This window comes from Anomaloglossus baeobatrachus, chromosome 11, assembly GCF_048569485.1.
Source record: "Anomaloglossus baeobatrachus isolate aAnoBae1 chromosome 11, aAnoBae1.hap1, whole genome shotgun sequence".
NCBI classification, from domain to species: Eukaryota; Metazoa; Chordata; class Amphibia; order Anura; family Aromobatidae; genus Anomaloglossus; species Anomaloglossus baeobatrachus.
In genome coordinates this window covers 111,538,653-111,552,240 of record NC_134363.1, presented here as the reverse complement: position 1 = coordinate 111,552,240, position 13,588 = coordinate 111,538,653, and the positions used below count along the sequence as shown (strand labels likewise).

General features: G+C 51.7%; 1 protein-coding gene across 3 annotated transcripts in view; it reads left to right on the top strand.

The window, feature by feature from the left end:
- The window catches only part of NECTIN1 (nectin cell adhesion molecule 1), a 437,281-nt gene that overhangs the window by 369,747 nt on the left and 53,946 nt on the right, over positions 1-13,588 (top strand). For all 3 annotated transcript variants that reach the window (XM_075329184.1, XM_075329186.1, XM_075329187.1), the window contains exons 7-8: positions 2,802-2,889; positions 4,304-4,414. In XM_075329184.1, coding sequence (XP_075185299.1) covers positions 2,802-2,889; positions 4,304-4,414 — 199 coding nt within the window. The remainder of the gene's footprint in view (positions 1-2,801; positions 2,890-4,303; positions 4,415-13,588) is intronic.

The following is a 13,588-nucleotide window of genomic DNA, read 5'->3' as shown; positions in this document are numbered from 1 at the left end:
GACCCAAGGGCCAGCGCCTGCGGGCAAACGGGCTCCTCCGGCATCCATACACCGGAGAGTGGACTACTGTTGGGGACCCATTGTAGTCAAAACAGTACACAAAGGTGCAGGGAAAGACAGCCGCCATCACCTGTCCGGGGAGAGACACTGCAGCCGGCTGCGGGACCCGTCCAGCCAGCCGTTTGGTTTGCCGAGGACTTTGTGCATCTCTTGCTGAGTGAGTACACCCATGCCATCCGGCACCGCGCCGCGCTGACCCTGCAACCCTGCACCTCACCTACCCTGCCTCCCCGTCACACCACCGGGCCCCGGGACCACCGACCCCTACCCACGGAGGGGGTAAACAACATCCCAGCTGCTCCCTACTATCGCCCCGTCACCAGCAGCGGTGGTGCCCATCTTCACCACAACCCGTGGGTGGCGTCACGGACTAAATCCCCAAACAAACCAGCCACCCTTTTCACTCACGGGCGAGGAGCGCCGCTCGAGTCCCCGGATCCAGCCCACCGCTCGAGCCATCGAGCAGCAGCCGCAGCAGCGCCGGACCCGAGCGTTGGCGAGCGCAGCGGCGTCCCCTCCGCCCGCAACACATCCACCGTTAATCATGATGTCTGGCCATGTATGACCTTATAGAAAGTGTCAGGCTACCACTAGGGGTAGCTGGAGCCCTGCAGGAAAAGACACTACACAGAGCTGAGGTGGAAACACAGTGTGTGCTGGAGCACTGCCCTGCAGAGTCAGCCAGAATACAGAGGCCATGGGGATGGTCAGGCAGGCCAGGTCATACACAGTACGGTGAGAAAGAAGACTGGAGGAACAAGCAAAAGCGGGGTCAAGGTCAGGCTGAGGTCAGTACCAGAGGAAGCAACCGAGTGGGGAGGTAGGAGAAGGGGGAACGACTGGGGTTATTGTGGGAAGGAAGGAGGTGGGATGGAACACAGACAGAGCACAAGGACGGATCAGGAAACACAGGGACCAGCAATGACAGGCAAAGCAGTGCTAAGCTTATAGCCGGCGCTGGTTCACCAGAGATGACAGAATTTAAAGCATCCAAGCTCTGGAAGTGAGGCTCGAGAGAAGGTTCCGCCCCTTAGCCATGTGGATGGGGAGGTGGAACCATGACAAGAACATGCTGTAATCATATCACATATCCTGGACAGGGGAAGGGAGTACAAAAGTATACAGATATTGTGGAGTACAGATGTGGGGACATCATACTGTGTAATGGTAAGGCAGAGGGAGGAGCTATAGTCAGAGGGAGGAGCTAGAGACAGAGCTCCACCCACTCATCCCTCTTCTATCTATAAAAGCTTTATGCAACTTTTTGTGCAGCCCTCATTTCACTGAAATGCTGTGTCTATTTGCTACCTCACACTAGTATAGCCACTTTCCCCCAAAATGGCCAATGTTGAACAAGATTTACTACAATTTGCACAAAAAATTGGATTTAAATAGTGGCGCATGGACAGCCCGAAGATGCAAAGTTTATTAAAGTGTTTGTTCACTACTCAATCACTTATCAATCATTATGTTTCCACCAAGTAAAATAATAACAGCTATCCTCACCTACAATGTGGCACTGTTCCAGTGATGTCGGCATCGGCTCTCTTGGGGATCTTGTGATATTGTTATGCCTCGTGATCCCAGCTGTCAATCAGTGGCCACTTCACTGTCCCCTGATTTAGGTGTAAAGGGCGCTTTACACACAGCGACAGCGACAAAGCACCCACCCCGTCGGTTGTGCGTCACAGGCAAATCGCTGCCCGTGGAGCACAACATCGCTAACAGCCGTCACACGGACTTACCTGCCTAGCGACGTCACTGTTGCCGGTGGGCGGTCCGTGCGGCATCACAGCGGCGTCACTAAGCGGTCGCCCAATTAAAGCGGAGGGGCGGAAATGAGCGGCCGTAACATCCCGCCCACCTCCTTCCCTATTGCCGGAGAACACAGGTAAGGTGATGTTCCTCGTTTCTGCGGTGTCACATGTAGCGATGTGTGCTGCCGCAGCAACGACGAACAACATCGTACCTGCAGCAGCAACGATATTTGTGATTAAAATGACGTGTCAACGATCAACGATATGGTGAGTATTTTTGATCATTAACAGTCGTTCCTGCGTTTCACACGCAACAACGTCGCTAACGAGGCCGGATGTGCATCACGAATTCCGTGACCCCAACGACATCTTGTTAGCGATGTTGTTACGTGTAAAGTGGCCTTAAGAGCTGTGGTTTCTCTCCTACTTCCTCTAGATGTCTTATTTGTCCAAAGGAGGGATAGTGAAATGGCCACTGACTGGTAGCAGGGATCATGTGACATAACAATATCATACGAGCCCCGGGAGAGCCAGTGCTGACACCAATGGATGGTGCCCGCAGCGGAGGTGAGTATAGCTGTTTTTATTTTCCTTGGAGGTAATATAGTAATTGAGAGAGGGTGTCTTAGTGGACAACCCCTGTAAGGGTCATGGGTATTATTTAAAAATGACATTGTTTTGGGATGTAAATGCACCTAGTGTTAACACAGATCCAGTATCAGCCCAGTAACACTGACGCTAAAGTCTTTTTTCCTTTCAAGATTACGGAACTAGACTGTTATAATCTCACATATTATAGTCCATTTACTCCACAGCAAACTATTGGATATACAATATGATCAGACCTATAAAAGTTAGGCAATTGGGATTAGAGTGTGATTGACTGCTTCACATATTTGCTCTTTCCAGCAGATCGATCCATCCTATTCTTGTGGATAGCATCCTCCATGGCGTGTCAGTAATGCGTTATTTTGTCACTTGTAGGGCAGATCTTCCTCCATCTCATAAACCAGCTCCTCCACCAAAGAAGAAATCAGAGATGAAGACACATCTAACAGCGCATGATATTCAGGTATTTGGTGAAACCAGGATCCATAAACATACTTGATTAGTTTACAGTTTTACCTTTATCAGATTATCCCAAATAGTCAACAAAATGGAAAAAGCCCGCATACTCGCCCCCGAAAGTGATCTGCTTATGGCGGGCTGCATGTGGGCAGAGACCCGAAGTGGCCAATTAGTGACTTCTATAGGGGTTCAGGTCAAGTCTGGGTCCAGTATATAAACCTACAAAACATATTCCCAAAGGGGAATGGTCCACAATAGAATATAAAACCTAAATGTTGTGATACCCAGTAGAAGTGTAGAATGGGATTAAAACAGGGATTCACAAACAGGGAGGACCAGAAAAGGTGCTTTAGTAAAATACAAAATTATTTTATTAATACAAAAAAGTGAACAGGTACACAGTGATAGCGAGGAGAGAATGGAAAAATCCCTGCTCAGAAACACAACCCACAAGAAATGCCTGGAAATAGCCAGAAGGTGGCAGTAAAGCCTGCTAATATGGTATGTATGAATGTACAACAAATAGCAGCAGCGAAGGGAAAGTATGAATAACTATACAATTGTATCTGTATAATCCCAGAGAAAAATAACATCTCCCTAAAAGAGGCTAAATTAGATCAATACAATACCTTGAGTCATAGTGATAGCAGGGAGCAGACAAAAGCAGACCAGGTGTGGGGCGGGGCCCTGATGCGTGTTTCACCGATATGGCTTTGTCAGGTAAACAGAACTTTTTAAAAAATCCAGCTGCACCTGTCAAACCAAACTGCCAAGGGTCCGCTCATCTCTAGCCAGGGGTGCTGAGCTGACCTTTTCACTGCCATCATCTGTACTCCAAATGAGTGCATTCTGATATCAATGTTGCTAAAGAAAGGGAAATAGACTGGGAAAATCAGGGATTTGGACGCCACTTACATAAAAGTGAATGAAGGCAAATCTCTTAATAACTTTCCATGCTAGAAAAAATATATATAAATAAATAAAATAAATAAAAGTTTAGTTGCTTCTTATCTATAATATTACCCAGACAAGTTGATCTCACTGTAAGTAATAAGTTGTACACCAATGTACTTAGCTCTCCTAAAGACTTTGTGTAAAGAGGAGATTGTAAAGTCACATACGATATATAGTAGTATAACAGTATAATTATACAGTATATTAAATAAAGTTGTGACGTCTCATTACATTTTTAGGTTTGTAGAACTATTTCACAGTGATAAACATGTCCCACATGTAGCAACTTATTAGATCCTTCCTTCAGAAAAAAGTATTTCAAATCTTTATTTTCTGCGGTTTTAGATGTCCTGAGCGGAAAGGGGCAAAACTCGCAAAGCAATATAAATATAAAATAATATAATATAAAAAAGTTGACAGTATATATTACAGACACATGTTTATGTATGTCACTATCCCCACAGGTTGTGCACTTGGACCCTGTAAAAGCTGCAGAGGAGATAATAACGCTGCCGATACAAACATCCTACTATGACATGTCAGCATCAGACAACGCCCCCTACTGTGACCAGAGGGTAAGACATTACAATGAAAATGACCTTATCTACTGTGCATAAACAAGACTAAACCATCCCAAAAAAATATATATTGTTATTGACCATTTCTGTAATTTAAGAAAAAAAATATATTTTACCAGAAATCTTCAGTTTTTATTTTTTCTGGAGCCACATTCATGTCTAACAGGTGGAAAACAAAGCAATGGAAGCCAAGTAAAGTACAAGTTCTATTATTACGCAGAACAGTCCTCCCCAATTGTCGGTGCTGTCGTCTGACATTGGGATCAAGGTTTAGTAAGGTCGTGGCATTCCCGTTGTCTTATCTGCATAAGATGCTATCAGCTGGAGAGCCATGTTCATGGGATCCTTCATGTAGGTTCACGTGGTGAGTTGGATTCACAAAGCCGCAGGTCATGGTCATAGACATGGATACAGGGCATTGACACAACAAGCTGGGAGGCACGTGGAACGGTAGGGCCTGGACAACTGGTTATAATGGGTGTCAGGATAAGTCAGGATATGTTGGACCCCATAGATCCAGGAGGGCAGATGATAAAGATAAAAGGAGATCTTAGCAACACAAACACAGAGCTGGTAAAATCATGTAATGTGAATAGTCTATAATAGCAGTTTGTGATGTTCACAGCAAACGATGGGTTAACCCACAAAGAGCTATCAGAGGTTTATTCAGCACATGTGAGGGTTTATAGGAATCAAAGATTGATGCAGCCTAGTGATTAGTCTCTAAATGTCAGTTCGTAGTGCTTACAGCAAACGATGGGTTAACCAGTTGGTCCTGTACTAGATGCTAGTTGCAGAATCATAAAAAACTAAGTGGATAGCAGTAGGTGATACTGGCAACAGAAAATCTGGATATAAACACAGAGTCCAAAGAAATGGCAGCTGGCTACAGTACAATATTAACAAATGATGTTACTGAGACACACCAGGCAACTTGTAAAACTCGCCGAAGACCACAGCAAAAGATGGGAGTCATAGTCCAGCCCAGCTGAGACAGGTGCGTAACAGTTTCTGATTCACTGGTGGTGGAGTAGGCCTCAAAACTGCAAGTATATGATTACATGACTTGGATAGAAAGGGGAAATTCCATGAGGATTTTCCTTACTTTTTTAGCAGCGTTATGATTGGAATTTTACGAAACCTCATCAATGCAATACGATAAAAATCTGTAAGGTATATTGACTACTTTGAATTTTTGGAGTTTCACCACAGATTTAACCATCAGTAATAAAATGGGTGTAGTTGGCAGTAAATCCAATTGGGAGAAGGTTTTGCCATTGCAGATTTACTTAGATTTTGTACTGACTTTTTTTGCAGCAGATATACCCAGTGTGAATATAGCCTTGGACAGTCACATACACATTCATAGGAACTTCCAGTACCCTAAAAAAAAAAACTGAATCACCGTGATGTTTGTGGCATTCTCTGCTCATACGCATGGTCTGGATTTCTCATTCGTAAGGATCATCCATGCAGATTCTTTATTACAGCAATGGTCTAGTGGCCAAAAAGTCCAAACGCTGTCCACTGGGCGATCAGATACCGATAAATAATATGTTACTGGAAGCAATTTCTCCGGAATAATGAGAGCAATAAAAATATTGCAGATATATTGTCAAATCTGGTGCAAAATAGCAAATGTATCTTGGTCAATGTGGCTACGTCTGTGTCAGAGAATGCATTTTGTTCTGTCAACTGGAGGCTATTAGTATCACTGTGTGTCAGTGTGTAATCTCTCTTTCATGGACTTGAGTGACATGTATTATCAGTGTGACAGCCGATAAATATGTGTTTTTCCAGATGAATACGTATCTGATTCTGCAGAAATTACTGCACATCATCACTTTTCTATTGGAATTCTCCTCATGGCACTGCCCGGCTCCTGTCAGCGCTCCTTATATATAAATTAACATTTTCTCCAATATATACTGTCGGTGAATGTCCTGGATCCAGTATGCTTTTACTGATATGTGCAGCCAATCAAGATCATCCTCAGGAAGAAAAAAAGCTCTATCATTAGATATAGCCAAGAGCCATGTCAGCACACTGCTGTGTTGGCAATTTATGAAACGATATAAATGAAGGTCGAAATGGAGGTTTCCCTGTGTATCATTACTGGTTATATTGGCGCGTGCACGCATCAGGATAGACGCCAGGCTCACACCTTTCAAGGAGTGAAAGTCTTCCCCTTAAGGCCTACAAGTCAGTTTTTCTAAAGTTCATATAGAAAGGGTCGAGGGCAAGAAAATCTTTGCAGAAACTTTCCTTTGGTGGTGGAAGTGAGCTTCCCAGACATTCGCCTTTAACATGTGGCATGTCTTGTGAGAAATATTAATTGGGTATGGTTTTATCAAAAAAGCAACAAAAAGAGGAATAAACATCCTCCAAAAATTAAGTATTTCTTACAGCAAAGATGGGCTGCAGTGTGTACATCGCCCAGGCCAAAAACTAATGCTCTACCAGGATACAGCTAAGCCCCCACTAAGTGGAGGTATCACAGGTGCAGGAGGAGCAAATCACACACACACCTCCATGGAATGGAGGGGCGATTGCTGGATGATAAAACTGCACACTGATGGCTTGCATAGAGCACTGTTCACACGTGCAGATACACAGTACGAAAAAAAAATATGAGGTTTTAGTTGGTATGTATGGCCAAAAAAGTGGCCATGGAAGCGTGTGTGATTTGCTCCTCCAGCACCTGTGATGCCTCCACTTAGTGGGGGTTTAGCTGTATCCTAGTAGAGTATTAGATTTTGGCCTTGGTGATGTATACACTGCAGCCCATCTTTGCTGTAAGTAATACTTAATTTGTGGTATGGATTTATCCCGTCATTAACCTAAATCTATCGTTTTGCTTGGCCCATCCTTGGGATTAAAGGCCACGTCTCACTAAGCAATATCGCTAGCAACATAGCTGCTGAGGCATAACTTGCTAGCGATGTTGCTGTGTGACATCCAGCAACAACCTGGCCCCTGCTGTGAGGTCGCTGGTTGTTGCTGAATGTCCTGGACCATTTTTTAGTTGTTGCTCTCCCGCTGTGAAGCACACATCGCTGTGTGTGACAGCGAGAGAGCAACAACTGAATGTGCAGGGAGCAGGGAGCCGGCTTCTACGGACGCTGGTAACCAATGTAAATATTGGGTAACCAAGAAGCCCTTTCCTTGGTTACCCGATATTTACCTTCGTTACCAGCGTCCGCCGCTCTCACGCTGTCAGTGCCGGCTCCCTGCTCCCTGCACACATAGCCAGACTACACATCGGGTAATTAACCCGATGTGTACTCTGGCTAGGAGTGCAGGGAGCCAGCGCTAAGCAGTGTGTGTCGCGGGCGGAGGAGGGGACGCTGCGCTCTCCCACTGCTCGGGTCCGGCCGCGGCTGCTGCGGCTGCGGCGGCTGCTCGGTGGTGGCTCGAGCGGTGGGCCAGATCCCAGGGACTCGAGCGGCGCTCCTCACCCGTGAGTGAAAAGGGTGGGGATTGATTGTGGGGATTGGATATTGTCCGTGACGCCACCCACGGTCGTGGTGATATTGGTGACACCACCGCTGCTCTGGACGGGGATCCTGGGAGTGATGACAGGGAGCAGCCTGGATGTTAGTTCTCCCCTCCGTGGGTAGGGGGTTGGTTGTCCCGGGGACCGGTGATGGGGTAGGGATGGATTGCAGGCGGGCTACGGGGCCTGGTTAGGTGCAGGATCGTGGGGGCAGCACTGTGCCGCACGGCACTGTGGTACTCACTCAGCCAATGATGAGGACACAGTTCTCGGTAAAACACACGGCTGGATGGATGGGTCCCACAGACGGCTGCGGTGTTTCTCCTCCCGGCAGGTTGATGGTGACTGCCTTTCCCTGCACCTATGTAGTGTAACGGTTCCAATGGGTTCCCACCGGTAACCCGCTCCCCAGCTTGGATGGGTGCTGAAGGAGCCCCTTTTGCCCGCAGGCTCTGGCCCTGGGAACTTTAGCCTTGGCGGTGACTGTGTTTCCCTCTCTCGGTTGGACTGTTGCCTTCTGACGGGACGTGGCTGCTGGGAAACCCAGGAGGTTCCCTTTGCTAACGGATTTGGCAAATTCACGGCGACTCCTAGCCTTGCCGGGGTCCGTAAGCCCCTGCCGGATGGTGCTGGCTTCTCTTTGCGTACCGGTCCGGTACCGCCGGGCCACCGCCCGTCCACGGTCCTTACGGTTAGCTCCAATAGGCCACTCCTGCAGACGGTCACCACCGTCTGCCAACCTTGCTGATCCGTCCGGGCCTCACACCTGGACCAACTTCAGGCTTCTCTACTGCCACTTCCCTCCTTCCACTTTCACTTCCAACACTAATCTGCCCTACTTTTCCCGCCTCCAGGACTGTGAACTCCTCGGTGGGTGGGACCAACCGCCTGGCCCACCCCCTGGTGTGAACATCAGCCCCTGGAGGAAGGCAACAAGGGTTTGTGTCTGACTTCGGTGTGCCTGACCGGGAGTGTGGGGGGTGTAGGTGTTGTTCTGTGATGACCTGGCTTGTCCAGGGCGCCACATTCCCCCTTAGTAAAATGCAGACCGTCCGCGGGCTGCCCGTCCATCACCGGTTTTATTTTCACAAACTGGAAAAGATAACGGTAAAACAAGTTACAATTATAATAACATCTTCCCACATCGGGAGGTACTCTTACTTAAACGTTGCAAAACGGTTACGGCTTCCGCTCTCTCCCACCCAAGTAACCTGGCCCTGATGCTGCCCCTAAGCAAACAGGCAGCACCCCTTGACCCCAGTCCGGCACAAGTTACCCGAGCGGGTTCTGTCCTTTTCAGGGGACCCACGTCCATGGGGAGCCCCTGAAACCCCCAGAGGATTGCCACCGGTTGCGGTAGTGGCGGGCCTGGGCCATCACTTCCTTCCAGGCCCATCCTCCAAATCAGCCTCTCCGGAGGCGGTTACGGTATAGCCTTGTGGTTGCCCTGCCAGTTCTCGGGCTTGTCCGTAGTAGTTCCTACGCATTTGGTAAAGGGGTCCCAACGGGGACCAGTTGCCGGCAACGACCGGTGCTAATCAAGGCTTGTTAATCTGGTGAACTTCGGTTAATCATTCTTATCATTCATTTTCAAAACATTTAAATGATTACAGGTGGTGGTCCCAACGGGGGCACTGCAACGGGACACCGCTGCCCTTACTCCGATTCTTCTGTGTCGGCTGGGGGAGGAGATGCGGTGGACACTCGGGCTTCTTGGCTGCCCCTCAGCTTCACATCCAATGCGAACCACCCCCTCTCCCCACAGTGCCGGGTAAACTGCACCAGGTCTCCAGGCATCAGATTGCGGCCTGGATGCTCCTCCGGCAGGTGGGCGTTGACATCCCGCCGGGCTACAAAAACTTCGGCCTCCAGGCCTGGTTCATAGATAAAGCCATAGCCCCGGCGGACATCAAACCGCCTCACCTGCCCTTCATACAGCGGGCCCCGGATACGGAAGGTCGCTTGGCGGAGGCTCTCCTTTTCCCGGATCATACGGGCCACCAACTCCGCCTTCTTCCTCTCTCTTTCCGCGATCTCCGGGCCCAGCGGTGTCGGCTCCCTGTCCCAATACGGAGCTGCTGCGAGCTCCGGCGCACGGGTCAGGCCCCGCGAGACCTTCTGGACACTACCCACCACTGGCAATCTGGGTGGAAGGTCCCGCGGTGACTTGGCCTGGGGTGCTGCCCTGCAGCGGCAACCCGGCGCAACCTCAGCCGAGGTGTGGGGGATGGGAACAGGGGTCATCTTCCGCCGGGCCTCCTGCACGGAGCGGCCTATCGGCTCCGGCTTGGGAAGTTTTTCGGGCAATGCCTCCGGCTCAGGCTTCTGCACCTTCCAGGGTAGCACTTCCGGTCGGTCACGGGCTCCGGCTACAGGTCGATCCGCCTGGGTGTACATGCAGGGTACCGCTACCGGTTGCGGGGGTAGCGGGCCTAGTGGCGGGGCCGCGGCGGCCAGTACGGGTAGCGGGGGAGGTAGCAAGGTGAGCGGGCGTGGACCGGGTCCCTCGGCCGCGATGACCGACCCACTAGGGGCACAGGGGCGTGGTCACTCACCCTCCCTTCCGAAGCTCCCTCTTCCTCGCGTCTCCGCATGGTCGCTACAACCTCCGCCATGTCGGCCTCCCACTCCTCCAAGTGGAGCTGCATCTTGACTTGCAGCCGTTGTTGGAGCTGCACGGTCCGGATCTCCACCCACGCCGCGGTTCCAGGCGCTGGGGCTACGGTGCTGCGGGACGGCATAAACATGGCTCTGGCGGCCTCTTCCAGGAACCAGCAACATGATGGCCGCAGGGTCCTGGCGTCACTACTTTTATAGCCGCGGGCTACATGCGGCCAGACGTCATCAGTCCCCCTTAGTCTCTTTCCGGCTCCTCCTCTACAGGGGCGGGGTTTTGGCCTCCGCACCTCCACTACTCAAGGAGACGCTCTAGCGGGAATTTTTCGCGCCCAAGATGGCGGCTTCTCCAATTTTTCGGCCGGACACTTCCAGCGGTAACAAGGCGCACCTCTACCAGATGGCAGAGCGGTAAGATCCTGTTCGTGACGCCAAGTTGTCACGGGCGGAGGAGGGGACGCTGCTGTCGCGGGCGGGGAGGAGGGTGTCAGCACTGCGCTCACCCCTCTGCTCGAGTCCGGCTGCTGCTGCTCAGTGGTGGCTCGAGCGGTGAGCCGGATCCCGGGGGTTCTCGAGCGGCACTCCTCGCCCGTGAGTGAAAGGGGATTGGGTTTTGGGATATAGTCTATTGTCCGTGACGCCACCCACGGTTGTGGTGATTTGTTGACACCACCGCTGCTCTGTATGGGGATCCCGGGAGTGATGATGTGAAGCAGCAAGTTGTTGTGTTGCCCCTCCGTGGGTAGGGGTTGGTGATCCCGAGGCCCAGTGATGAATTGGGAGATGCAGGGCTTGGTGGGCGCAGGGACGCGGGGGCAGCGCTGTGCCTTGCGGCACTGAGGTACTCACTCAGCCTGAGACGATGACACAGTTCTCGGTAAAACACACGGCTGGAAAGACGGTTCCCACAGACGGCTGCACTTGCTTTCCCCAGTAGGTGACGGTGATGTCCCTTTGTCCTGCACCTATGTTGTTGATGGTTTCGATGGGTTCCCACCAGTAACCCGCTCCCCGGCTTCAAACTGGACCGGAGGAGCTCTACTCTTTGCCCGCAGGCGCTGGCCCTCAGAAACTGGTGCCCTGGCGGTGGCGGTGTCTCTGCTTTAATGGTTGGGCTGTTGCCTTCAATCGGGACTTGGTTGCTGGGAGACAGCCGTCCCCTTCACTGACGGATTTGGCAAATTATGGCGACTCCTAGCCTTGCCAGGGTCCGAGAGGCCCCTGCCCTGGTGCTGACTGTCCTTTGTACACTGCTCCAGACCGCCGGGCCACTACCCGTCCGCGGTCCTTCCAGGAACTTCCGAACAATCACCCCTCCAGACAGTCACCGCCGTTGCTGACCTTGCTGTCTCAGTCCGGGGCACACACCCGGACCAGCTTCAGGCTTTCTTACTGTCACTTTTACTCCTTTATTCCTTTGCTCCTCTACCACTTCACTTCCTTCACTGTTCTACTTGTTTACTCCTCCACCTCCTAAACTGATCTGCCTGGTTCTTCCCGCCTCCAGGGCTGTGAACTCTTTGGTGGGCAGAGCCAACCGCCTGGCCCACCCCCTGGTGTGAACATCAGCCCCTGGAGGAAGGCAACAAGGATTTTGGTAGCTTGGATGTTCCTAACTGGGGTGTAGGGTGGGGTGGTGTGATGACCTGTGACCCCTGGCTTGCCCAGGGCGTCACATTGCGCTCTCCCACTGCTCGGGTCCGGCCGCGGCTGCTGCGGCTGCTCGGTGGTGGCTCAAGCGGTGGGCTGGATCCCGGGGACTCGAGCGGCGCTCCTCGCCCGTGAGTGAAAAGGGTGGGGATTGATTGTGGGGATTGGATATTGTCCGTGACGCCACCCACGGTCGTGGTGATATTGGTGACACCACCGCTGCTCTGGACGGGGATCCTGGGAGCGATGACAGGGAGCAGCCTGGATGTTAGTTCTCCCCTCCACGGGTAGGGGGTTGATTGTCCCGGGGCCCGGTGATGGGGTAGGGATGGATTGCAGGCGGGCTACGGGGCCTGGTGAGGTGCAGGGTCGCGGGGGCAGCACTGTGCCACATGGTACTGTGGTACTCACTCAGCCAATGATGAGGACACAGTTCTCGGTAAAACACACGGCTGGATGGACGGGTCCCACAGACGGCTGCGGTGTTTCTCCTCCCGGCAGGTTGATGGTGACTGCCTTTCCCTGCACCTATGTAGTGTAACGGTTCCAATGGGTTTCCACCGGTAACCCGCTCCCCAGCTTGGATGGGTGCTGAAGGAGCCCCTTTGGCCCGCAGGCTCTGGCCCTGGGAACTTTAGCCTTGGCGGTGACTGTGTTTCCCTCTCTCAGTTGGACTGTTGCCTTCTGATGGGACTTGGCTGCTGGGAAACCCAGGAGGTTCCCTTTGCTAACGGATTTGGCAAATTCACGGCGACTCCTAGCCTTGCCGGGGTCCGTAAGCCCCTGCCGGATGGTGCTGGCTTCTCTTTGCGTACCGGTCCGGTACCGCTGGGCCACCGCCCGTCCACGGTCCTTATGGTTAGCTCCAATAGGCCACTCCTGAAGACGGTCACCACCGTCTGCCAACCTTGCTGATCCGTCCGGGCCACACACCCGGACCAACTTCAGGCTTCTCTACTGCCACTTCTCTCCTTCCACTTTCACTTCCAACACTAATCTGCCCTACTCTTCCCGCCTCCAGGACTGTGAACTCCTCGGTGGGCGGGGCCAACCGCCTGGCCCACCCCCTGGTGTGAACATCAGCCCTTGGAGGAAGGCAACAAGGGTTTGTGTCTGACTTCGGTGTGCCTGACCGGGAGTGTGGGGTGTGTAGGTGTTGTTCTGTGACGACCTGGCTTGTCCAGGGCGCCACATGTGCTCTGGTAACCAAGGTAAATATCGGGTTGGTTACCCGATATTTACCTTAGTTACCAAGTGCAGCATCGCTTCCATGTGTCGCAGCTGGCTGGGGGCTGGTCACTGGTTGCTGGTGAGATCTGCCTGTGTGACAGCTCACCAGTAACCCGTGTAGCAACGCTCCAGCGATCCCTGCCAGATCAGGTTGCTGGTGGGATCGCTGGAGCGTCACT